General features: G+C 33.5%; 1 protein-coding gene across 5 annotated transcripts; it reads left to right on the top strand.

Moving 5' to 3' along the window:
* On the top strand, positions 1-27867 carry LOC117237543. 5 transcript variants are annotated; one of them, XM_033501609.1, is made up of 12 exons: positions 1-121; positions 497-594; positions 825-1074; positions 2177-2318; positions 2680-2694; positions 4025-4164; positions 4416-4513; positions 4841-5050; positions 16011-16130; positions 18167-18435; positions 20320-20439; positions 22194-27867. In XM_033501609.1, the coding sequence occupies exons 3-12, from the start codon at positions 876-878 to the stop codon at positions 22405-22407; spliced, it is 1527 nt and encodes a 508-aa protein (XP_033357500.1). In that variant the 5' UTR covers positions 1-121; positions 497-594; positions 825-875; the 3' UTR covers positions 22408-27867. The 5 variants fall into 5 exon arrangements, with proteins under 5 accessions (XP_033357500.1, XP_033357503.1, XP_033357501.1 ...); XM_033501612.1 differs by lacking the exon at positions 22194-27867 and adding an exon at positions 21658-21870 and having other exon boundaries at positions 4019-4164; XM_033501608.1 differs by having other exon boundaries at positions 2-121; positions 4019-4164.

The raw sequence follows: 27867 nt of genomic DNA, 5'->3' as shown, positions 1-27867 counted from the left end.
GGCTTGCGGCCGGCTAGCTAGTACCAACGCGACGGGGCATCGTTCAGTATTTTCGCTGGTACAGACCGGTACATGAGTACATACTTACAGTGTTTGTGCGCGTGCCACGCAACGCGGAAAGGTCAGCACCTACGTACGCCCCTCTTTATTAACGATTTGTATCGTGTTCACGCACAAATTGTCACTAATACGCAGTCCCAAAGCAAATCGATCCTTATCACGTTTACCCTAATATCCGTTTTATATTCGGAAATGTGTAATAGCTGTTTCTCTTATTTGATATCGTAAAAATTTAAGTTCGGTAGCTTCTCTTTCTACAATGGATCACGCAAATCTATTTGTAATACGGTGTATCGCTTTTTGATAATTGCAACGATATCTAATTTGATTTGAAAAATATTTCACTACGTCTGACGTGTGTTAAGACAATTCTTCTTTCGCTATAAAAGAACGATATTACAGTCAATCAATGTAGATTCCATAAACTATGTTTCAGATTACCACTGGGATGAATTTGTCCGTACCCTATCTGGATAAAGAGATGCAAGTACAATGTTTCGACTGGAGATCCTTCGAGTTCATCCTGCAATAACGGTATTGTTATTTCGGGCAATTTCTATAATTTAATAGGAAGTTTATTTGAACTTTTATGAGAAAAGTACGGAATATAGAATACTTTTAATTAATAAAATGTTATAAATGATTAATGTAGGAAAAGTATCGTAGCAATGTAAAGTAAAATTAATAATATTACGACAAAATCACCTTTTATAAGTAACGTAATATTCGAATGTTTATTTTTCGTTATTAATTGTTTTTTATAGTGGTTATGGTGGAATGAAAGAAGAAGAATGCAGCACGCCAGAGGAGGCTAGATGAGCACCAATTTTCAGAGAGGTGCACGTGCAGATTACCCAGCAGTTATATATAAGGCACAAACTCGTACATATCTAAGAGAGAGCGGAAGTGGAAAACGCGTGCGTGAAAGAATACGCGGTCCATATCTGGCCCGCCATTTTGGCGGCATGGTCCTTTGGGCCACTATACTATTCCTACAAGGAGCTGGTTTTGTAGGTATGCCCTACTTTATTTAATACGTTTGCTTCGATTGTAATATTTTTCGAATAAATAATCATATTTGCCAGTTAAAATTTCGTACATATAGCTACTCTCGCCTTTCTTTCTTTCTTTCTTTCTTTCTTTTTCTTCTTGCTAACTCGAAACTACTATCAGCGAGTAAAATTCATTTCGTCTGCCAGATAAAATTGCTGAAATCATTCCGATAAAATTCAGTCTAAACGCAACTACGAAAGTATAAATGCTTTTCGCTATATTGCTTTGTCTTTTCTCAATGTAATACAATTTTTTCCTTTGATGCTCGAAATCTCATGAAAACATGGCTCGATAATACAGTTATATAAAATATCACAAGCCTTTCCATTTCGAGGAACCGTTATTTGATTGAGAAGCGACGGACCCTATTTATCGAGGATCCCGTATTGAGAATCTTTCTCAGTTCGAGAAACATATTATAGTATTATATACGAGGTAATCAACGTAACTTTATTATCTTCGTTGTTTGTCTATTTTCGTCAAATTCAATTTCTCTAATTTAATCAATTTTAAATTTTCTTCTTTTTAGTACTCTAGTTCAAAGAGAACGATAGTGAGACTATAATATTGTACACTTTGCAAATTTTCAAGGCTATTTTCTATTCTTTGCCATGATGGAGAGCATAGTAACGAAGAAAAAAATTCTCTCGTCCATCACTTTCAATGTTCTTTTAGATGCTAAGTCTAAATTAATGTCCGCTTTCTACAAAAACGATGATAAGTATCGCGATTCCTTGTTCGTCATGCTTTCGTCATTCGTCATTGCAGCATGTTTTCTAATGAATTGGGACATCTATGTAAACTTTATAAATTTCTTTCAACATATTCTATAAAAGATATTGAGAAAAGCAAGGTCAGAAGACTGAGCTAACCAGTTTACGAGACCACTGTGACCGATTCAACAGTAAGGAGACATATGGTTAAAAATTTGGTATATCGAACAACCGTCACACTTGCATCCTAATTTCTATCGATAAAAAGACCCATAGTACTACTTGCTGTTTAGTTGTTATCTATTCCATATTGAATCTATAATGTATTCATAAAGTGTTTGCTTCTCCAGGATCGGTGACAGGTATTCCCGGTGTTCCGGAAAATATAACGGTGATGTTCCTGAATCCGACGTCTGTCCGCGTTTCTTGGAGCACCAGCCAGGTCGAACAAGTTGAAAAATACGACGTCATGTACAAGCCAACCGATGCGAGGTGCGTTCTGGAGATTTGGGTATTCCACATATTTTCGTTCTTTTGCATGTACTATCGGGAAGTAGCATAAGTACCGTTGCAACTTCTAAATAAGGAAACAGGAATCCAAGGCATGGTTTTAAAACTGATGCTAGTTCTAAGACTAATATCGTACGACAGCTTTTTTATATATTTTTCATAATAAGTTTGTATAATATACTTCGCGATCATGCATGGCATGACATTTTGAAATTTTCGTGTATTTCGCAAATATCACGAGCGAATACTTTGATTCGTTTATCAATTGGTATCAGTCTTTTGATGTCAATTTTTTAAGGAGGACTTAATGTTAATTGATGCTTTTACTTCTACTGCGGCACAGGAAATACAGTGACAGGTACATAGCTTTCTTAAGGTATTCCTTAAGGCATTACTTACCTTCTTACGTTACTCCAAGATAGTATATAACTTCATTATATAGTCGTAAAAGAAATACTTGTTTGAAAGGAGCCCTGCATAGGTTAACATAAAAAGCCAAGTTATTTCCAATTATCCAACATTACCAGTAGCATTTTACTCCATTAATTTCTGTACCACTTAATCTTTTAAACAGGCACTTGACTTTTAGTAACATGGGCACTTTTTACTTGGTTAATTTTTATATTATAGAAAACTATGTGCAATTGAGGCGTGTGTGTGTGTTGTGAAAGAATATGAAAAATCATCCGTTGTTTAGAGATTACATGTCATGCTGTTGCAAAGAACACGCGAATAGGCTTTGAAGACGTTTCCAATGCGAAACACTTGGTAAACTTAGAAATATATGTAGTACTCCTTTTCCTTTCAACAGGCCCTTTGCTTTTGACCATACATAAAAAATCGATTTTCCGCTTTATGCATTTTCCGATAGTACTGCATCTGGAGAATGCGCGCTGAAAGTATTACACTGAAATGTCACAAATTGATAGTTCTATAATAGCAGAAGAGTTTCAAAGCAGTGTATAAAGCAATTGTGTAGGTGGTAGAAAATTGTCAGGAAAAATGTAGTCACGGACTTGTTTCTGCGAAATTCTGCACGATAAACATGTCTCACAAAATGATTTATCACAGTGAATATATAAAAAACAACACTGTTATTTTGAGTGCTATTGATGGTAAATTTTAATCAAGTAGTTACGGCGCAGTTTACGAACGGTCATAGAAATTACTTTTTATATAGAAACGATAATTTTTAATTACGGTACCTACTCATTTGTCGCATCAAATCATCATATTAAAAATTTTCGAGGCCTTGAGAAAATACGAAACCTCCCGTTTAAATATTTTGATGTACACAACCATATCGTAAATCATACGCTAATATAATACATTAATACAATAATAATCTTAGGATAACTCCCCTAAACGTATTACCCAATTAATTACCCTTTATATAGGCAATAAGAGAACGATGTAAAACCGGAAGTCCATTCTAAGCCAATAGGCGAGGATTATGTACAATAAATAATAAATAAATGAAAAGTACTCGTTATTGATCAGAATCTGCTCGTAGTTCTTTACGTCGTAGTTAATTGAGAAGCAAGCATTATTTCTATTTTTTTGTACCAAATGTAAAAAAAAAGTCAATATAATATATAGAGGTCATATTAGAACAAAAAAAAAGAAAGAAAATATAGAAATCAGATTACAATGGCAAGGTGGTGTTACAGGATTATGGTTAGTTACAGGGTGGTGACGGAGGTCGCAGGAAATAGTGAAGCTGTTACATTGAGCGGTCTCAGAGCTGATACGCAGTATCAACTTGTCGTCACTGCTGTGAGAGCCGGCAAGAGATTTCGAAGTCGACCAATCGTCTTCCGTACACTTGGTAAGTTGTTCTTATTTAATCTTTCTTTTCGAAAACTATACAAAAGATATCGTAATTATGCAGAATAGGGCATATCTCAGCGATTTTAAGAGCCTTGATTTATATTATCAGAATCATGATCCTAAGTAACTCTCAATGAAATAGAAATTAAAATAAAATTTCAAATAAATTACCCATTATTAATGACACCTATTGATAGCACCTTACAAGTACACGTTTAAAGGTGTGTATTATTTACTGGAATGTTTTAGAGCCACCACGAACATCCTTTCCCCCGGAACAAGCGATAACAGGCGGCCCCCTTCCACCTCCTCCACCCTCTTCTCAACAACCACAACCTTACATACAAGTAAGTTCAAGAATACATAGTTGCTCGAACAATCTCAGCTAATTACATACCTTTTTATCTCTTAAAAATCTGAAAATATCTCTAAACTCGTGAAATTTTGAAGTCTCCTATATATCTGCTTTATATTTTCAGAAAGAAATATTTTTTGTGTTTTCTCCTATTTTCGTTCACGTAATTATTCGTCTGTTGTTCCAGTTCTTCTTTCATTCGTTATTCTCACTTCGAATAGAAGGTACCTAAATCTAAATGCAAATAGAAATCCTGTTGACCGAGTCGTTGAAAAATTAGACGCGTAAAATGAACATCGAAGGAACGTCTAAATTACAGGTCCGTGGCGTAGAAGTGGGGATCGTGGTGTTAGTGTTGATTTTTTGGGCAGGCGCGATAGCGCTGTTCTTCAATCGTTGGGGAAAGATTCGCATGTTACTGCCGTATCAACCCGATTACAAGGAACAATTGAAGGTTCCCGGGACTGGGGTATGCGCAGCGGCGAACGCTGCATACACGCAACATCCGACTCAACACACCTGCTCTCAGGTAACGCATAATTATACATCCTATTTCGCTACTTCGATCTTCCACTAGATAGATGCAAAAAAATCGCAAATATGCGATTTAATCTATTCCAAATAGCTAGGCTTACTTTTCCAGGAGAATAGCAGCGGCTGATTTTTTTATAGTTGTTTATATAAAATTCTGTGATAGTTTCTCTTGAAAAGGAATTATACCTACATATAGTTTTAATGAATATCTACCAAATTCATTTCTGTACAAAAATAATCGATTAACACTAACCGTACCGGCACTTCTCATATACCAATTCTTACCGTAACCGGTCGTTTGATCGGTTACGAAATAGACGTTGTTTCTTCGAAAGAAATTGTCAATTTATTATAGGAAACAATTCACAGCATAATTTTTAAATAATAATAAAATAATCAATCATATGTTTTGTATGATGATAATCCAACAAATCATCCTCACTTTCAATTTGCTCATTTTTAGACTTAGAATTTCGTCCGTCTCAACGGCCCTCTCTTATATTTTGTATGTTTTTCAATGAATTTCTCGCTGAACGCGTAGACGTAGTCAGAGATAAAACAAAATACAGAACCAATGTACTGAATATTATAAGATTTGTTCACTCCTTGTCGTATTTGATTTCTCATAGGCTTCGGCCTGCACTCTGTGACTCTCAAAATGATACTGCATTTAGATTTCGTTTAGCAACAGAGAACTCATTATGGAGGGAGTATATTCTTGAGAAGTATTTCTTGAGAGTCTCCGACAAGACTCCGTTGTGTTTATGCGTTACCTGACATGGATTCCGTCAGATTATTCAAGTGCTTAGCCAAACACACACCGCATTTAGATGTATGCAACTACAGCTAGTTAGATCTTACTTGAGTTCAGAGCTAAGGTTCCAGGCAAAAAACGTTAGAAAAATGTCGCGTTAAACAAGCCAGGCGATGAATTTTTCATAGTAAAAAAAAAGCAAACAAAGAGATTGAGAAATTGATTAATCGAATAATATAAAAATTTAGATAAAATTAGATGAACAAAAGAAGTAACAATGAATGTACAATTTTAAATTAAATTTTGAAACCAGTCATTTGACCGGGCCTGGTAAGGTTAGTGTTAATTTAATTTACTGATAGAGTGCGACAAAATATTCTTCTTATTTGTTAATTTCGAAACGAAAATTATTATTGAATTATTATTGAAACATATGATTTTCTTGATTAGCAAAACATTCGAAATATCAGCTTTCCGAGAATTATACGAACTGGATAATTATAATATTAATTGATAATAATATTAAATATGGAAATTTGAAATAAACTAAAAATATACACAGCGTTCCAGGATTAGGTTTAGGTTTAGCAAAGAATACATTGGCATTGTTGTGCTGAAAAAGACCCTGTATAATTAAACTACGTTTTAAATTATATGTTTGACGTACATTAATCTACTCGATCGATTAATTGTCGGTATAATTTCCTTCGAACAGTTACAATTGAATTATCATTTATATCACTTTAGTAGCATTATCATTCTTATGTAATCGATAGATATTTTTCCTTTTTACATAATATAATAGAATAAACGTCAAACGATTGTCAAACTATGAATTTTCGAACAACTCGATATATTTAAATAAGATCTTTTTATAGCACGTTTATACTTGTATACACACATGAAGACATTCAAACTCTAATTGCACAGCAGGATGCAATACATTTAAAAAATTCAATCTGGCATCCTTTGAATACAATTGAGAGACATGTACGTTTATGTGTGTATCGATAAATTCCCGAAACAATATCATCGAACGATATATATAAATTGCACGGCTACTCAGATATCGGTATTCATATCGGGCGAACGTTATTTCGAAGTGATTCATATGCGTAATTTAACATACGAATCAAGAAATGTTTAGACGTATCAGAAGTATCGATTTAATTAGATGGTACAGAGATTTAATTGGACAGTGCACGTAATCGCAGTAACAGACGGGACATCCGCTTCCAGCGAAAGCTGTATGTCAAAAAGACGTATCGGATCGAATATTGAACCGAGAGCTATATTTTCGTTTAAGCGGTGCCCACTTGTCTACGTCTAACTTCAGTTTCGGAATACGATCTCCGCAAATTGACGGTATATACGTATGGTTATTTATAGACTAATTGACGCGCATTTAGCTTGAAGTATTAAAAATCAAGCAATAAAACGATGCTTAAAACATCACCGAAAAACTGTAGATTACTCACGTGAAACTCACATAAGATACAAGTGACGTACATCTTGGTTCTGTAACGACAAAGTAAAAATGAAGAACAGTTTTATAAGAGTCTAATAGAACTTGGATAGTTTTAGTAGCAACAAAAACCACGATAAAATTATATAATATATAATGTTAATAATATACCAATGAAATACATTTGAATGTATTGACTGATTTTTGGGAACTGTTGCGTGAAAAATATTAGATTCTAAAGTATAAATTAACAACTGTATTATGGCTCTCTTTTTTATTACATTTTTATAACATCGCAATATTACAGCAGGATATGATTTCATTTATTTATATCATTCAGCCAGTAAAAATTCCAAATAAAAATCTACCTGATACACACAGATAGATATAAACCACACTATAGTCTTTGAATACAATGAAAGACTATCGATTATTGATTAGTCTACTGCTGTTACTATTGTCGGCATAGATTTTGGCAATAGCTTTCAGCTATCGTGCTCAATAATCATTGGAAAGCTAACTTCTCTGAATGTAGGTCGCAAATTAATTGAAATTCAGACTGATGAATATCCTGCGCACAATATTATGGATTTCAACACGGAAATTCTCTGTTTGAAGAAAATATAATCTACTCTTAATGACTACAAAACGACCCCCTTGTCCCATTATCACGCAAGGTTAATTTTAGTTGCAGCAAAAATTTGTGCAAACGTTACGACGAAGAAACATCGATCGTGTTCTAAAAACAAATTTCACTGCAAAATTTCTATTCCGTTAAATTTATTTCATACAAATCAACCGAAATGAAATTGTGTCGTGACCATTCATTGAAGAACACTAACAAGAAAAGTTCGGCAACTCGAAAATTCAAAAACATTTGGAACTTTGCGCAATTGTAGTTCACGGACGTTAATAACGGAACAATTTCTTTTTCTTGCTGGAAAACGGTCTTAGGGGTGAAAACAGCCTCAAAGAAATTTGATTGACTGTTCATATTACCGTAAATATTTAAGAAAATACAAGATACAGAAAAAGTACAAATGAAGTACAAATTGTAATGTTCTTCGGAGGACTCTATACAAATATTTACTGTTTGTATGATTTTCATCAGACGAATTTTAATATGTAAATAAAAATTTTATAAAAAAGGGAATAAAAAATAAACATTGCTATATCACTATGCTTGTAGATATAAGAAGTTATGTATATAATTTAATATAACTAGTTTAATTTAATTAATACAAATAATTTGCACCAGCTGCCGCAGCTCGGCAAGAGCTCGCGATCAGCGTTGCATGTTACACTCCTCGATCCTGTGTGTTCAAAAATTTTGTTGTTTCAAATCATTCGTATATTTATAAAAAACTCCTTGGAGACTACGCGCATGACAACAAGAAATAAAACTTCCAAAAATTATGGCTGGTGAGAGAATAATTTTGAAAACATTTTTTTTTTAGTTTCTCATATCCACAATATAGGCCACAAAGAAAAAGTCGAAATTTCTTCGGGGGGTGTTTTCATTTCTAAGACTGTTTTCCAGCAGGAAGAAAGATTATTCCGTTATTAGCATCACATGAACTACGTTTGTGCAAAGTTCCAAATATTTTTGAATTTTCGAATTGAACTTCGAGAACTTCACTTGTAAGGCGAATTTGTAATCCCTAAGGGAACATGTATTGCGGTTACGCTTACTGATGGTGCAACTACAGTTGCAGAACGTTCTAAGTTATCTAAGCTGAAATACTAGTTTCTTACTAAGTTTATAAAGTTCAAGGATAAAAAAAGTTTTAGTGATAGAATACGATTACATCTACTGTTTTTAGTTATTTTACTAAATCGTCAACGTGAATTTTAGTTAATTTGTACATTTTCTCTCGATATGTACATATCGACATTTATAATAGAATTATACCCTCGATCAGTTCTAAGTCGGTTTATTCGAACTACTAATTCGTTTCTCCGAAACAAGATGCAAATAATATTACGCAAAAGGTAGAAATCTATTCGATCGTATTAATCGAGTAATACAATATATCTTCTTGAATCACGAATTCGAGTATTTAACATTTATTTCACTCGTAGACACTATGTATTTTTACTCTGATTACTCTTTATTAATATATATTAGATATAAAGCCGCACTTTTTCGAAATAACAATCCGAAATCTGGAAGTAGAATATTTGGTACCGAGAACAATTTCGTTATTTACGAATTTACAATCGACGATTTTTAACGAAAAAAAAAAACAAACGATCAAATACAAAACTGGAAAATGTCTAGAAAGTTCAGAATTTTCGGATTTTTATTATAACGCTATTTGTAATAGAAGTATAGACAGGAAAGGTAATTAGTAGCTTTAGTTGTGACAATCTAGCAATAGATTTATCGATTGATTCTCCGAACGAGACTCTAATGGAATTGATCTCTTTGTGCCTCTCCCAACCCTGCTGACCCATTGCGAAAATCGTCGTTCCTCGCACTAATGAATAATCGAAAAATGACGCTCCGCCGGGAATGTATACGTATCGCTCGTATAAAATCTTGAAGGTAATGACCACATTGTCGGATATGGTGATGCAGTGTGGGGGCGGGGGCTGTTGCGTCTTGGAGCAGTGCTTTCAGTACCCGAGGAGGGCTCGAGAGCCGCGCGACTGCGGCTGCCAATTCGCTCTACTCCACAGGGCAGACATCGCGTGACCATCGGTACTTGCTAACAATCTCTACTTCTACTACTACTGCTACTACTACTACTACTACTACTACTACTACTACTACGCTACTACTACTTCTACTACTACTGCTACTGCTACTACTACTACGACTGCTACTACTACTGCTAGTCAACTACGACTACTTCTCGTCTTCTTCTTTTTCTTCTTCTCCTACTTCTATTACTACTACTACTACTACGTATGCCTCCTACCTCCAACTACGTAACACCTTCCTCTTGCTCTTCTACTTCTTGTATTTTTCTTCTTCTCCTTGTTCTTCACTACTATCCATATTAAACAGCTGTTTCTTCCACTGATCGTTAGCTCACTTTTATTCTCTTCTTTATCTCGTTTTCTATCCAATATTTTCACGATGTGCCTTTGTTCTGCTTTTATACGTGCTTCGTGCATCTATTCCTTTATATATCCCCTGCGGCTCTCTCTTGTCTGTACTTCCGACTGAGTCCACTTTTCGATATTCATCGAGACGATTATAGTCATACTGAGTTTAATTGGCGAATGGTCTATCGACGATCCTATAGACGAGTTCCATTACCATTAGGATACTAGTTCGTATAGTCTTCGGTCGATTAAAAGTTGCTTCTTTAGTCTAACAATGATGTTTTAGTCATTCCCATAGGTCATATAGATACAGTCGTATTCGTGGATGTCCCTATCTTTGACGCAACGAAGTAGTATGTAGAGATACATACATAGTCACAATAGTACTCATAATAAATAGATTTTTAAGAGCGCAAACCAAGAATTGAGTAATTAAAGTACGAATTGAAAATGTTTTGGAAATATGAAAATTTACCCAGAAAATGTAGGCTTGCCAACTTTCACCGCAATCTTATATGGCCGTTCGAAGGAGGGAAATAATGGCATTTCTATATTAAAGAATAGTTTACTTTTGACCCTAATTTTTGTACGCGTCTTAAGATTCATAGATATTTTGAAATTTTCGATATCTGAGATATCTCACATTTTTAACAAAACGACAATATGTTTTTTCCATCACATTTCTTCTGACCATACTGACTCATATTCAATGACCTACGATTCTGAAATACTGCGTTTCCAAAGTACCATTATAATTTACAAATAAGAATAGAGCACTAGAAGATACGTATATACATACATGTATGTATGCATGCATGAATTATTACCTATTTTATTAAGAAGTATCCTCGTAATTTGCACAAAGATGAAACAAGAATAATTTCAATGAAAGTATAAAAATAATTTCAACAAAATCGATAAAAATACAGGTAAGTTAAAAATTAGGGAAATAACATTTTATACGTATCTATAAAATCGAATTCTAATATAACTTTAATATTTAGGTTTATATCTTTGGTTAGTTTCTATAATAAAATGTTCCTTCACATATGTACATACATATATACATACATATATAGCGTTATGATATATGTAGGAATGCTTTCAACCAAATGCTTTTGCAGTGCATGTATATTCTAAGTGTTGAACGCTATTCGAGACGCTACTTTCTTTCTATTATACTTTATATTTCTTTAAAATACATGTTATTCGACATAAAAGATTTGCACGCTTCGAAGTTGGCAAGCCGATATACATCTATATTAATAAAATGTGAATAACTACAGATAACGATAAAAATTAATGATCAAAATCGAGGTCTACCTTAGAAAATAAATCGTTATGAGAATAATCATTCAATTGGTACACACGACTGGAAAAGTACCGACTTTTTCTCGCTTCACAGCAATTTTAAAAGAACGCCTGTTTCTGCGAGTCATTTAGTACCTACTTTACGGTGAAAAATTTTTATCGAGAAGAGGAAGAGAACTTTCAGCCGACGTATTTAGCATTCTCCGATGTAGAATTCGAGTGTAACATCAAAAACGTCGTTCGAAAAAGCGTCCATAGATACATCATACATATGTATGTATTTACATATTCGGCACATAGAGATCCAATCGTAAAAGGTTGTTGCTTTCAACTCGGTACATGTTCGCTACTCTCAACCTTGATTTGCGCTCGTCAACGTTTCATGTATATGTATGTACAGACGATCTGCTTACGTAGAGCCATTTCCATCTTCCAAAGGCGATTCATAGAACTTTTAATAACCAACCATCCACAGTACTTAAACTTTCAAATTTAATACGCGTAAGTGTGGTATCACGATTGGGGATTAAAACGTATTTATTTGAGAAAGAGGATCTAAACTGACTTTCTAAAATACAAGATTAAAATTCCACGATTATCGATTCTCTGAAGAATAAAATTGCTTCAGTTTAATTACACAATTTAGTGATCTTTTATTCAATTAGATAGTGATTTAAGGAGAAAGGCAGAAGTTTTTATTACAGCTTAATCAAAACTAATCTGATCAAAGAGTAAAGTACATAACGTACATTTTCCATTCATTAACGTATTAACTAGGGAAAACGAGTTAACTTGTCACTTAAATTGCCATAATTATTTTTACGATATTATATTATATTGTTTAAGTGTCTTATTAAGAGATGACCTGATTAACAGATTAGTATTTCACTAATTCAAAGGTACTTTGTTTAGTTGTGTTCACGTGTTTCGATCAACGATTTAATTCCTGAACGATCTAATCCGCGAAATATTGTTAGGAAAATTGCAAATAAACCAAAGTCGATCGATCGATGCGTGGTAATTCCAATATTTATCGTGTGTTTGGCTTTAATGAAACAAAATTGAGATTAACTGTAAAAATGGCTTGAAATACGATATAAACATCAAATTGTTCTGGAAAGTGGAAACAGTCGGTATTTAATACACGAATGACATGAGACATTTTTGAAATTTCGCACCAACGCTTGAGTCACTTCAAGTGGTCGTGTGCCTCAATTAATTGCACTCGAATGTAACAAATATTGTAGCACCTTTAATAACGCTTTTCACTTTCTATTATTTACGTATCGCGGTTTCTAAGTTTCCTACTTCTCTGTTTATTAAAACAAATCTTATTCCATTGTATCGCATCTTTTCTAGGTTTTCTATCGTATCTTTGCGAGTAGGGAAATATAGCAATCGTATTCTATGATAGATCGAATGAAATCGATCGAATATAAGGAAAATGATCTGATTATGTCCGAGTAACTACCAATATTATATTTTACGGTCTATTTGATATATGCGTGTCATTTTGTATCGTATCGTCAACACCGTTCTGTTAATGTTCTTTAAATTTAAATGTTAAACAAAAGAAACAGACAATTAAGAAACGATACAGTAGTAACAAGTAGGAATTTTATTAAAAATCGATAGTATATAAAAACGATAGAATCAATAAAACGACACAATAGTTATGAAATTGAATTTCTGCTTATCGTACAGCAGGAAGGTAACGCTCACATTACGATTGAACAACATATGTGTATGTATATACAGAGTATAATAAAAACGTTATCCGTTGTACTCTTCGCATACGACATACTGCACACGTATTAAGAAAGATGAAGCTCAACTTTAGAAAACATCATGAAATCGTATGTGTTGGTAATCTAACGTTTATAGGAAGAATATTGCTTCGGACGAACGATGCCTCTGCTAGATATATCTTGTCTTAAAGTTGCTGGAGTAATAGCTTCCTGACCCAAATCTCAACAAGATCACGAATCTGCTAGAGACAGGAAACCAGTACGTTAGCATCAGGATATAGACGTACTAAATTCGATTGAATGTCCTCACGTAATCCGTAAAGCCTAATTAAATTCCAATGACGTAAACCGCTGCAAAAGACTGATCACACGAAGCTAGAAAAAACAGGTAAATTCGTTCGTTTCTGACTCACTTACTTTACTCGTATGTACAACTCGATGCACCCATGAATCGTTGGCTTCCCATTAAAAAAAACGGTAATATGAAATAGAACAAGAATAATGGTATGAAATATGTAAGTCTCGTACAGATTAGCCCAATTACCTGAATTCAAGCAACATAAATTCGAATATACTGCAAACACATTACTTTAAACAAGAAACAAATACATATATACATTTAATCTGAAAAGCAAATTAAAACGAAATATATAAGAACTATTAGAAATGTAAATTAGCAATTTGGTATTGTAATTGATTGATTGATTGTAAAATTGATTATGAAAACAATCTGCCTATTTTTCGTGTAATATTTAAGTCGACAAATATTTTTACTTTAATATGCCAATTATTTCTCCTTTTATTTGCATCGATTTTTTCCTTTCAGTTCATGAATATTGTTTGATCTGCTTGGAATACCAATACGATAATCAGTATGCTTCGACTCGTCACACGTATTACTGCAATCAGTTTGCGTGCAAGCACAAGTTTCGCACATTTAGCAAAGATGTTTCTGCACAACAATAACAACGCAGATGCGAGTAAAAAAGCGACACGAATTGACGTAAAAATAGCGCACAGCAAACACTAATGCTTTTACATTGCGATTATTGTATCACTAGAAAAGCTGCTTGCCCACTTGAAACGCTTACGACGTTGTTAGGAAAGATACATACATCGTTAAGCTAAGCACAATATTGATATACAGTTGCTCGGATGAAATTTTTACTTATAACGATTTTACAACTAATATATGACAAGTAAAGTAATTTTTGAAAAGTTTCATTTAATATTATTATAATGTTATTCGTTAAATATTTCTTATATTATAGGTTAAAAATGATTTTATTAAGCTTATAACGATATGAAATGTTGGCTTTGTGTATTAACGGTATTTAAAATATTTAGCAACGACATCGAAACCAAACTAAATCCATAACGTTGGTAAATTTCTTATTTTGTATTCATATACAAAATGTTAATGATATTGCCCATAAATTATATTTATATTACAAGGAAAGTTCCATAGATATATTCTTACGTCCCGCGAGTGAACCGTTAGCTAATAAAATCCCTTAATTAATATTCTAATTAACCTGCTTCTAAATATAATATGGTTAATAAATCATATTCACTTAATTGAGTTCAAAGACGTAAACTCAATCTTTGTAGTATTTGTCATGGTCATTTTTTAAATATTGTATTAATATTATATTATATTATTGAAAAACGCATTGAAAAACTATTACTACACTTTCATCCGAGGATATACGTGTATAATGATCGATATAAATAATGGGAAATGATCATTTGTTAATGTGTAAGCACTATTTTACATAACTGCAAATTATTTACAATTATAATTACAACTGTAATTATTTGTACGATATAAAAGCAGAAAATCTTTTTGACTGTAAAGTCAATATAGGTAATAGATTATGAGCCTTGTACGAAAACGAAAACCTTAAAAAACAGGAATACTCGTGAACTAGAAAGAAGGCAGATATTGCACTAATAGAAATTAGTTTAAAAGTCAGTGCATCGCAAAAATGTTGGAATTGTCTAAACATCCTCGTTCAAAAGATACCCACTAAAAATAGCATTGTCTAATAAACAATTAATTAATTGTATAAATTAACTTTTATTTAACTACATACCTACAATAGATAAGATGCAATCAGACGTATTAATAAGGTGCACAATTTAATTATGTTCATTGAACAATTATTGCTAAACATTTAACAATAATTCACAAAAACGACACCATGAATTGCAAATGTGCAGGGCATTAAGGTATACACATGTACGATCGATTTAGTTTTCTATTAAAGCATAATACTTTAACACTTTATTTTATAATTGTTACTATACTTTGCTATTTATGCTTCACAAGAGTAAAACAAAACTATAAACATACAAAATCATGAACTTCGTTCTAACTAAACTCACTATTACACAGAAGTATTACTCACTATTACAAGAAAATATACTTTATTAAAGATTCGCCGTTTCTTATTTTAACGAAACGGTTTCAAAAAATAGATTCTATTCTTAGTGGGTATACAAATTGTCTGTTCCTGTCTGCCTTGTCGGAAATCACGCTTGAGAAAAATCACATTAAAATGCAATTTGCATTGATATTAGCGGTATCGGTTTGTCCTAATTGCGTTGCCACATTTTCCAGCATCTGCACTGGTCGAGCCATCACGTGGACTCCTTGGATAGCGGAGGTGGTTTGGGCTGGCCAAGAACCTCGAGGCCGCGAGTGAACAGCGCCATCGACGTAGCTGGCTTCCTATCCCAGGTATGTAATCGAATAAGACGAGAAAGCAGCAACTCGACCAATTTCGTCGTGACACCGGGTGAATTAACCGTCCAGCTGATCCACGTCCTTGAAACTTTCGATCGAACCCTAACTTCGTATCAACCTACCTGTCAATTCGCAGTCACGACAAACGAAGGAGCAACGAATTATCCAGAAAATTAGTGAAAATTCCAGGAAATGTCGCGCAATTGCAGTTATCGTTAACCATTTTTATTCTCTGAATATTAGAATCGATATTATAAATATAAATTATTTTCTGGTATTTTTTTCAAACGACGATAACGGAGTAAAATAAATTAAAACGATATTAAATATACCGAACAGATAATTATATATAAAGTAAATAAGTAGTAAATTAAAATTTTAGAAACATAGTTATCTTAATTACATCGTAAAGTACAATTGTGAAACTTATATCGAACAGATAATTATATATAAAGTAAATAAGTAGTAAGTTAAAATTTTAGAAACATAGTTATCTTAATCACATCGTAAAGTACAATTGTGAAACTTATAATAAATATAGATAATTCAATATAAAGTAACAGGTATCGATCGCCAAGCATGATTCTTAGATAGCGATCCTATACGACGCTTCCTTCTTAGCAACTTTTTCACTAACTTAAAAGCTATAAAAATATTACTTCCGACCTTTCATTTTAATCTAAATGTAGGGAAACATTATAGTTTATTTGTACGTTATAAAATTTTGAATGTGCCATCCCCGGCGCATCCTGATATTGAAATATGTAACGAACGCGAAAGAGACTGTACAAAATAGACACGTCAAACGCTAAAGTTCAAGGTAGTTGGAGGCAAAGTGTAGTTCAGTGGTTGATCAATAAGTTCGTGGTTTACTTGTAAGGAAGTCGTTAAATTCATTTTCTGATAGCATGGACCACGGCCGCTATTCACGATACATTGTATTTCTTAACGACAAGGTTTTCATATTATACTTGTTAGATCTATGCCGATTAATCGTAAGTACATACTTCTGACGTCACTTCTTGCATCGTAACAAATCGATTTCATCTTACCAAATTAACAACGGGAAAAGATTACCATTTTTATGTATCGCTGAGTATGTATTTTCTTATAAGTTGCAACATCAATCGATAGATGCATAATTTTAGATAAAACGGTGCTAGCGTGAGACGATCTTCGTTGAAAAATGTTTCCTGCATTTAGGATATATCGTGCCATCGTGTTGAATATATATACAGTAACCCTTACAAAAGTATTTATGATATATAAAACCTTTTAAAACATTGTTAACTCTGTAACGTGAGAATAGTAATTATATTAGTGACATTTTAACTGATTTAGTCTAAAAGTCCATATAGAAGTTATGAGACATTTACTGGAAACATACAGTTGGTGGAAAATTAATATACCGAATTAACGTTAAGGATAACTTCAGTGAATATCGAGGCTTGTTAATACAATGAATATTCGACTGTTGAAATACTTCAGTTGATAAGGACTGTTGAATTACCCGTATAACTGTAGTAAATGCTAGAAGGAATTAGTTTTAGGACGTTGTTCGACGTAGCATCAGTTCCTTCCAGCATACAGCGAAATCCGATGGATCTATAACCCAGAGCAAAATTACTATCCGACACGATGATTAAAATGGGACAATTTTAATGCGAAACGAAGAACGTAAGCGTAAAAGTAGAATATTTAAAATTAATTTAATTTTTGCACGTTGTATTCACACTAACTACGGTGAGTGTTTTAATATATTAAAAGACGATTAATTCAATAACGCTAACATTAACGAATATATAAAACAACAATACACACACAATATGTGTTGTCCACGTATATTAATAAAAAGTTAATGTAAAGTTGCTGTAAGTGACCTTCGCAAGGATGAAGCACAAAGTATAGCATTTGTCTTCAGGGACAGGAAAATGCATGTAGATCTCCGACGAGTGACGCAAGCGAGAAAGAAAGTTTAGAAACGAGCGGTATTCCCAATCCTCTCTGCAATGCGGTTCCGCTTTTTGCAGGAATTTTTAAGACGGCACGGTTCAACGTCGAAATTGTGCCGGAAGGTTCGCAGTGCAGATAATTTACCACTTGCGTCGACGAATCGACAAGATCAACGAAATTCGAAAGAGGACGGCATCGACGGTGATAAAGAATCCTTCCTGAGATCAACACTAGAGGAGAAGTGCGAGGATTCCGAATCAAAGAGGCAGAGTAGCCTCGAGAGTTGTCCAAAGGATAATCCAGACGTTTCGTTGCTCGACCCGAATCATCAATTACAGTCTTCAAGGTAATTTCATTCGTAGTAGATACATAAATGTAATCCTACGTGGAATTGTTACATTTTTGCATCGTCTTACGAAAGTTCTTAATCGTGACAATTAATAATAACTTCTTATCGACTTTTCCCGAGTTCGTTAGTTTTTTGAATTTTTTAAAAGAGCATCATATACTTTTTGATAATATTTATCTGAAACATTTTTCTGTAGTTTCTGTGTGCTATATTATTCAAGATAACTGGTTAGATCAATATGAGACAGTCTGCATACGGAATTACTACTCTAGCGAAAACAGATTGTTACATTTCTATCGTAAACGAGAGTTGTACGCAAGTAAGGAAGTTTGTGGATGAATTATGTGTGCATCAAAGTTTGTTTATTATTTCACCTTAACAAACTTTTAAGTAGCAAACTTCAAGTTGGAAATTCATGTTAATGATAGTACATTTCCTTTCTTACGCAAATTTACTAAAATTCACGGTATGAAACATCGTTTTCTCGTTTCTCTTCTTTTCATTGGTCCAGAAGCAGTTGAAAATATTGAATAATCAACGAGGAAGATTTATTCAAAAGCAGACTTTTACTTTTCGTTTGTTTGTAATGTTTCACCACCTATCTTCGTCTTATCTTAGTTTGTACCTTATTCCAGACACTGTACGTGAATCAGTCGGTTTTGTGTGCGCATTTTTCACGATCATACATGATAATTTTACACGAAGCTGAAACGAACGTCTCATATCTCTTCTCGCTAAATCGACAACTCCGAAAAGACAATTTTATTACAGTTGCCAGTTACTTTGCGTCGCGAGCATATCTTAAATTCCGCACAGGTGCAAATTCTTTTGGACTTTGAAATAACACGGAGCACGAAATGTACCGTTGTGTGAATAAAAAGTGTGCAACACTTAAGAACACTTGTGAATAATTCAAAGATACGTGTCTTTAGGTTGTCCACTTTTCAGAGAGCGGTAAATTGTTGCAACGAATATTAACATTCGCATTTAAGCAATTGACTTTGCTTATCAATTTTTTGCAACAAATATCCAGCACGCAAATGTAAATTCGCTTTACAAGAAACAAGAACCTTCTCTCTTAAAAAAAAAAAAACCCTTTATAAATCTGTTGTCCGGGTCACTCGAAATGTTACAACATGTTTTTTTTATAGAAGCTTAATTGAAAAATCTCTTATATAAGTATATTAAACCCGAAGAATGATAACATTACGCCGCGTATATATCCATGATTATTACGTAAACCACCCGAGATCTTTCTTATGCAATTCATTTCACGGTAATAGATTAATATGGTACCGTTGGAATACAGCGTGCATACGTATTGTTTGCGTGTTACATGAGGGTCGACGCTGTTCCGCTTGCATCGTCTGCTGTAGTAGATTATGAGAGGACATGAAAAAGGTGCAACAGAGATATAAAAAATTCAATAAAAATGATTGTGCGAGAAGGACGGCTTATTGCACTATGACCAATCAGACCTGCGTTCCTTCCACACTTTCAACTTTCCAGCTTTATACAATACATAAAACACGCTAAAACAGAAACAGGAGATGCTGTACCAGGCTGTCTCAGAACGAGTACAATCGTCATGAAATATTCTTTTATTTCTTTCGTTTTTTAATTAAAACATGTATTTTTCATAGTACCGTTACGAGGACGTAAAGAATGCTGAAAGAGATTAAGAATTTTATATAAAAGTAATTACCACGTAGCTCTTGCGAAATCAGGGTAGAAATTGAGTCAAGGACAAACGAAGTTTGTCAAGGATATTCCTCGTTGCCGGAAATAAGAATGAAAATGAAACGTTAGGAAGTAAGAATGAAAAAAAAAGTGACAAACTTCCCAATGAATTATTAAACAAAATTGCAATAAATGTTTCAGGGATTCTCCAATAACGTCTTCATCGTCGTTCGTTGGTCGACGTTTCGGCGGATGGCGAGCTGGCGGAAGTCACGAATACGTCCGGTGTCCTATACGACAACCTGCTTCCATGGATGAGCGGTAAGCAATCTCTTTTATACTTGGCGCTAAATACGTAAAATATTTCACCCGAATAACACCATCCCTTTCGATCGAATCACCGACGTCGAACTGATTCTTGGAGTTTGTGAAATTATAATGCAATCTATACGTACGTATAACGTAACTGACATATCTTAGAAGCCAATAATAATGGCTAATATAAGAAATGATATGAATTTTGTAATATAATGAAAGATAAAATATCGATGTTCGGATCGTTTGTTAAATTTGACGTTCAAGTACAACGAAATCTACCGCCTGTTATATTAAATGCATTCACGTGTGAACTCATAAGAGACCCACGATATTTTTATCTCCAGTTTGGTACCAACTCACACCACAACGTTAAATATACGTGTCGTGGCAATTGACGTCGCCTCATCCTACAAATATCTTTCACCCTTAAAGACCACCCTCGAAACTTGGTCACACGCCAAGTTAACATTCAGGGTCACACTAAGATATAACATACTGCAGACTATTTATCGTCCGTCAAGCGGCATCGATGAAAAATGTAATTTCGGTAAAGAGATAAGAACTTCGCTAATAAAGATCTATCATTACGAGATCCTATTTACTTGAAAAGATAAGGTGACGCTGTATGAATATTGTAAAAGAATTGATGATAGTTGGAGTTTTACGAATTTATGAAAAATTTAGAGGCGCGAGATAGTAAGACAATGCACGCAATATGCAAAAATGTATATGAGATACCCAAGCTATAATACTATGAAGCTATTTATGCCAAAAAACTTGATGGTTTAACCCTTCGACAATGTAATAAAATAACAAACAATTTAGAATGAACGATTTAAAAGTCAATTATTTGTTTATTGATTTCATGTGTTTTTTTCTCTTTTCTTTTTTAATATATATGTACTTTCAAAATTCTATAGCGAATAAATATTAATATTCGGCGACTCGATCGTCTTTCTCGAACAACATTGCGAAAGAGTTAATTTCGATATTGCGCAGTAATAATTAGTAATGCAACGTTAAAATCGATACTTAAAGCTACATTTTTCATGTGTCCGTAGATTATGTAGATACATTAACGTAAGCGGTAAAATTAGAGGGTCATTGGATTCTCGCGGAATCCTTTGCTTCAAGTCATTCATAGTAGTTTTTGTCAAATATTCTTTTTAATAGATTCTGTTTTTCAAATATTCTCACAAAAAACAAATCTGATGGTTTCAGATCCGGTGATCTCGATGGAAATTGAATACGCCAATCCAATAATTTGGAAACGACATTCGTTTCGTCTAGTTGATAAGTGGACGTCTTCCAGAAGAAATTGAGTACAACTTCGTGATATTCACGCTAAAGGATTTTCTAAACTAATAATTTTTTGGCATAAATAGTTAGAAAGCGTTAGGGAGCATATCGTTCTGTTAAAAAAAAAAAGAAAAAGGCAGTAAATTCGACTTGCGTATGTTCTTTGTACGTCCACCTATAGGAAATTCAATAACACCATATGATCTTTTGTTTTTTTAAATTACTCTGTTGATTAAGATCGGACATTTACATTGTGAAACTTTAAGGATCGAATCGATAAGATAGAGAATTATTTGAAAACGATTTACTCGATCTTAATGCAAAATAAGATTGCAAGAATGACGAAACATTATTTTCCCGAATTCTGCTGTTAATTTGTGTTATTTGCGTCGAGCGAAAGGCGACGTGTAAATAAATCGTTCGATCGATTAAGTCCACGTATTCGGTAAAATCCGCAGGTGTTTTCGGCGATCTGGCGATGCCGACGCTCGCTTACCCCGTTATCATCATTACCATCGACGTGCCGGGATCGAACGGCACTCAAAGAGCTGCGACTACTCAAGACATACGCCCGAATCGAGCATCGAGGTGCAACACTTTGGTCTGCCTATACTTAGCGTCAGCGAGCCTAGTCCACCAGACGAAAACGACCGAGTGGACGATTATTTGTAGGACTTGCTTGCCGAGGACTTCTTGAAAGAGCTCCTCGTATGATCCTACATGCTGATCGCATTACTTTGTGTGATTTGAAAAATCGAGTCGCGCATCGATTTTAGAAAGGTAAACTGAAAGACAAATTTTCAATCGCACAGAAATAATTGTTCGTAATGTTCTTAATGTTCTCAATTGTACGATGTTAATGGCTGGAAACGAAATTCTCTTTTATTCGTAATAAGTTCAAATCGGAATCTTTGTAACTACGATTTTAAAAACGTGAAACGAGAGATAAAATGTACGGCAAATTAAAATGTGCAAAATTAAAATGCTCCAAGCGGAAGCTACGATGAAAAATCCAGAGAGAAAAGGTTTTTTACACGAAAGTTCGAAACAAAGTTGTTGATTACACGACAGTAAACTCGAAATAAAATGTTCCGCTAGGATATTCTATCGATTGCCGCCGATAATATTCAAATCTCGCAGTTTTACATGCAAACTCGAAACGAGATGTTCTACCGCGAAGCGTTATCGATCGCTATCCGTGATACGGATTATGCGGCTATGCGCACATATCGGAGATAAAATTTCATCATGCACGTATTACCTTTGAATTGCATTCTGCAGAGCAATTTTTAATCTAATTTACATGGATTAAAATTCGCGATATCGGAAATTAAAAAGCTTGAAATTTTAAGGAAATTCAGATTGAGATTCCGTTTTGAATCGACTCGGATACGTGTTGAAAGTAATTACGAACAATGTGGCGAGATGAAAAATTCATCGTACAATATCAATTGCGTAGATGATTAGTCTGCAAGGTTTCGCTTAAAATCAGAAACTCTCTCTCTCTCTCTCTCTTTCTAAATACACATTCTTTGCCCCTAATCATTTTAAATGTTGATTCGTATGCGATAAATCGATATTTATTCCAAGATATCCCGTTCTATGATGTAGTAAATGTTTCATGTGACATATTAATGTGGCCTGCCGTACGGCATTGTATCTGCCTACTTTCCTTTTCACATACATCCGTGCGGCCTTGTTAACTGGCAATCGATGTAAAACGATTCACAGCACGGTGCAACGTACCAAAACAGTGTTATTTGCAGACGTCTTTTACGCAAAATTAATATTACGTAATCTATCGATCACAGATATCAAAACATTCAGGCGCCGTATAAGAGTCGTATAAACTCGCTATTTTAGAAGATGATGCGTTTTGTTATCTCGTTAACGAGATTTTACGAATTTTTATCGTTATTTTACCGTATTATCGTTTGGATTAAACGTGTATGCTAAGAATACATGTGAATGATATGATGAAAATATTAAGTAAAATATGACTGACATCTGAAGTGTTTAAGAAAGAAAAATGGTAGGGACAATACACCAAAGGATATAAAAGAAAATTCAAGATATTAATTATATAAGTATTTTATTACGTTACATTTGATATGAACGGAGGATTTCTTCGATTTCTTTACATATTAGTTAATAATTAGGAAGAAAGGTAGCGAAAAAGATGGGAATCCGAAAGTTGTAAGTTTCCAATTTCGTATATCGATATAATGAAGTTTTACATATCTAAAAACAATTGATATACACGTTCGAATTGAAATTCTCGGAGTAAAATATGTATATCATTGTGATAAAAGTGTAAACGAGATATTTAGAATTATACTCTTGCAATTAATCACGTACGTCTCACGACAAACATAACACTCTATATTCGAATTCCCGTAGTTTAAGAGAATCTTATTTTTATCAGTGTTCAAAAAAAAAGATCGAGCAGAGTCAATATTACACATCCTATTAGAGAGCATATAATGACCTCAAGTATAACGTTACGTGAACCGTTCGTCTTTCCGTTTAGTAAAACTTAAGCAACGACCTAGCGAAGATACATTTCTGCAGCCCGAATGTTAAATAAATGTGCAAATTCCTAAACTTTCTTTTCCTCTAAATGAATAATTTTCCAAGTTAAAATTAACTATGAATAATGCGTGTATTTTACATGCGTACCGATTTACGTTAAAACGAACGTAATGTGTAATAAGTATAACTTTTCGAAATAATTGTCATGAACTTCAGGTACCTTTCTTATTCTAACTTGTTCACTTGGTCTTCTGTTTTGTAAAATCGAAATCTGAATTTTATCGGATATGAACGAATAATCGGAGCAATAGAATAGAAACGAAGGGAAAGTTTGAAATTTGCACGATTATTATCAATTATCGAAATTCATTCTTACTCAGCAACGACAGATTGTGAAATATGTGCGACAGATTCAAGTACTTGCCCGTATTATCTTGAACATCGAAAATCAAGAACTTATCCATTAGGTTCGTAGGAAATTTAAGTGAAGTATTTTATTGTTTATTACACAAGGTATTTTCGGACCAATCAGTATGATAAAAAGGGGGCCATGATTCCTTCAGCCTGACATTCAATTTTTGTAACATTAAAATACTTGTGACTTGTACGCGTAAGGAGAAAATTATGTTTGCATATTGATTAGTATCTTTTAAATTTTCGTTTAAAATGTACGAATCTTGTGATCTTGTTTACGTAAGAAGCTTACTTTAGTATACGATAACTTATTCGTTTTAATTATACCGATAGAAAACAATATTGTCAAATTCGGGGACCAATAAATAGTTATAAAGATACAACAACAAAGTGATTAGCATTATTTTTGAATATCTCTTGGTTATTCGTCAATTTTCTTTATATTGCGTTTCATTTGATTTACATATATTAATTTTCTTTATCGGCAATGAAATAAAACGGTGCATGAATCGTAATAAATTTTTTTTAAGATTATACCTAAATACGTCAATATCGATCAGCCACCTTTCTTCCAACCAACCTAATGATGTATCCTTTCTAAATTATTATTTACGATTTGTCGATTAACATTTTCAATTCTAATCTACTCAGAGTAACACATAATGCCGCTTCATTTCTACTTTTACCAATATATTCAGTAAAATATCACAAATTGTACAGTTTATACATGGTATTATTATTAGTAATAGTGAACATAAACGACCAACCGAATAACAAATTATTTTTAAAAACAAGCAAAGAGTTGCACATTGTAAAATTCGATTTCTACGATAAACGAACATGCGAGATAAAAATAACGGAGTTTGTAAATATAACAAAAATCATATCTCTGCATCGCCTTTGCCGTAAAACAGCTTTATGTAAGAATAATTTCGTAATTGCTAATATCTTCGAAAATATTCAATCTAATTTATAATTTCAAACCAATGGAAAATATTTCCATGCTAAATAACAAAATTTGTTTGAACTTGAATCGCGAATATTTTTCTACTTGCGCTGTTTTATGTTTCCGCGTCGCGTTTATCGCTGTAATTTTCACTGCGTAATTGTAATTTCGACTATAGAAACATACGACACTCGGCGTAGTCGCGCATTACCTATAGTATCCTTAGTTTCTTCGCTGCAAGTGCCCAACTACGAATGCTGTCGCACGTATTAATCGAACTTATACATATTTTGTTTCCACTTGAGAGCGAGCGATCACGCGACCACTCTCAGAGGGTTGAAACATTCTCAACGCGGTATCCATTTGCGAGAGATACTCTCGAGAGCAGCTCGCTATAGTTTTACTCTCAAATGGACACCTAGCTTTAAGTAGATGACTAATATACAATGTACGTATCTATAGATGACATATTATAGCACCTATGAAAGCAAATCGATAATGTAACCTTAACTCTTCTTACGATCACCACGGTTCTTGTATCTTCTAACTTTTTTCGCTCAATGATCCGACACGAGCACTGCTATACTCGTGTACCTTCCTTCGAGAACACCTATGTAAATATTCATAATAACTTAAAGCGTGTTACGACACAATCAGAATCGAAATACGAGCGATTTTTTTAATTTCGTTATATATGAATGAAGTCAGGAAATTACGCTTAATTCTTTATTCGATAACAATACGGGTGAGAGGAAAGAGTAAATTGTTTTTCAGTACGATTTTTTCTTCTAGTATCGAAAGAGGAAGAAGTTACGAGCAAATACGAAGCTTGAAAATTATCGAATAAGAAACTAAGCGATAATATGTATAACAAAAGTTTAGAACCAATGACTAATAGTCAACGAAGACTTATATACATATATGTATAATGTATGTATCTATGAATATCTTCTATGATCGTACGTACCTCGTAGTGAAAGATATAATCAATAATCTGATATAAATGATAATATTATTTTTATTCTTAAATGCACAAGAACGTGCGATCTTTGCGAAAGAATTCTTAAATGCGAATTGTATTATAAGTAAAGCAGGGCTCATGCTGAAATACACTGTTGATTAGTCTGAAAAGACTGTTTAATTAATTATCTTGTTGATTGCGCAGAAACAACGAACCAGTAATACGGTACATTTCATAAATATGCCGACTACCATAAGAATTAAATGATATAAAGTTCCCATGAAAGATTTCATGTTTATTAGATTGCATACGATTACATTATTTTGATAAAAAGGTACAAAGTATTGTACGTTTCAAGAATGTTGTGAACATAATTCATTTGAAATCGGCATTCACCAAATGAAATGAATTGTCAATTTTGAAAATTTACTAGTTATAAGAAACATGTTACTTATAACGTTTAAAATCAATGTTTTATAGTTTTTATATTTCAGAATTATTTTCCGTTTATGCTAGTTATATATTTTACATGTTATACTGAAAAATGTCCAAAAATACAACGAAAATATACACCGTGAAATTACTAAGTAAAGATCAATATTAAATATTGTAAATCTCTTTACGTAAGAATCCATGGTATAACTATTGGACTAACTATGAAATCACATAACAGCATGAGACCTGTGTCAGACAGAGAAAGAATCAATTACCTCCAATATTTAATAATCATAGCTTTAAACAAAGAGACCAAGTAAGTAAAGAAGAGTTCATATTCTCTTACAAAGGGTCAGTTTTAAGAAATCCCGAATTAAGCAATTTTTGAAAAAAAAAAGAAAAAAATGGTGGCAGACGCGTGTTTTAAAGCGACTGTAGTATCTCTGTATATATATACATATATGTACTTAGATTAGAATTCTGATCATGTTGATCTAAAGCAGATCAATGCTATATTAAACGATCATTTGATCGACGAGGCTTGTACGTGTTGCGCAAGTTTCCTATTTATTATTTGCAAACTCACGTGGGAAAGAGAGGAAATTGTCATGAAAATAGGAGTATTTGCAAAAGTTCATGTCTGCGACGATGACCAATATTATCGCCAATAAGAGAACGTTGGGAAAATTGAATTTTATTATATAGTTTAATTGCATGAAAATATATCATGTACTATTTACTACAAGATAGCTGAGCTGCGAAGAATTCGCAAAAATTGGAACTCCTTAATATGTTATTTATAATCACGTAAACATAAGTTTTTAATAAAGTTATTAATATATAA

Source organism: Bombus vosnesenskii, unplaced genomic scaffold, assembly GCF_011952255.1.
Source record: "Bombus vosnesenskii isolate JDL3184/JDL3185 unplaced genomic scaffold, Bvos_JDL3184-5_v1.1 scf7180000013379, whole genome shotgun sequence".
NCBI classification, from domain to species: Eukaryota; Metazoa; Arthropoda; class Insecta; order Hymenoptera; family Apidae; genus Bombus; species Bombus vosnesenskii.
Note: the sequence above shows the minus strand (reverse complement) of the source record. Positions and strands in the feature narration are given on the sequence as shown.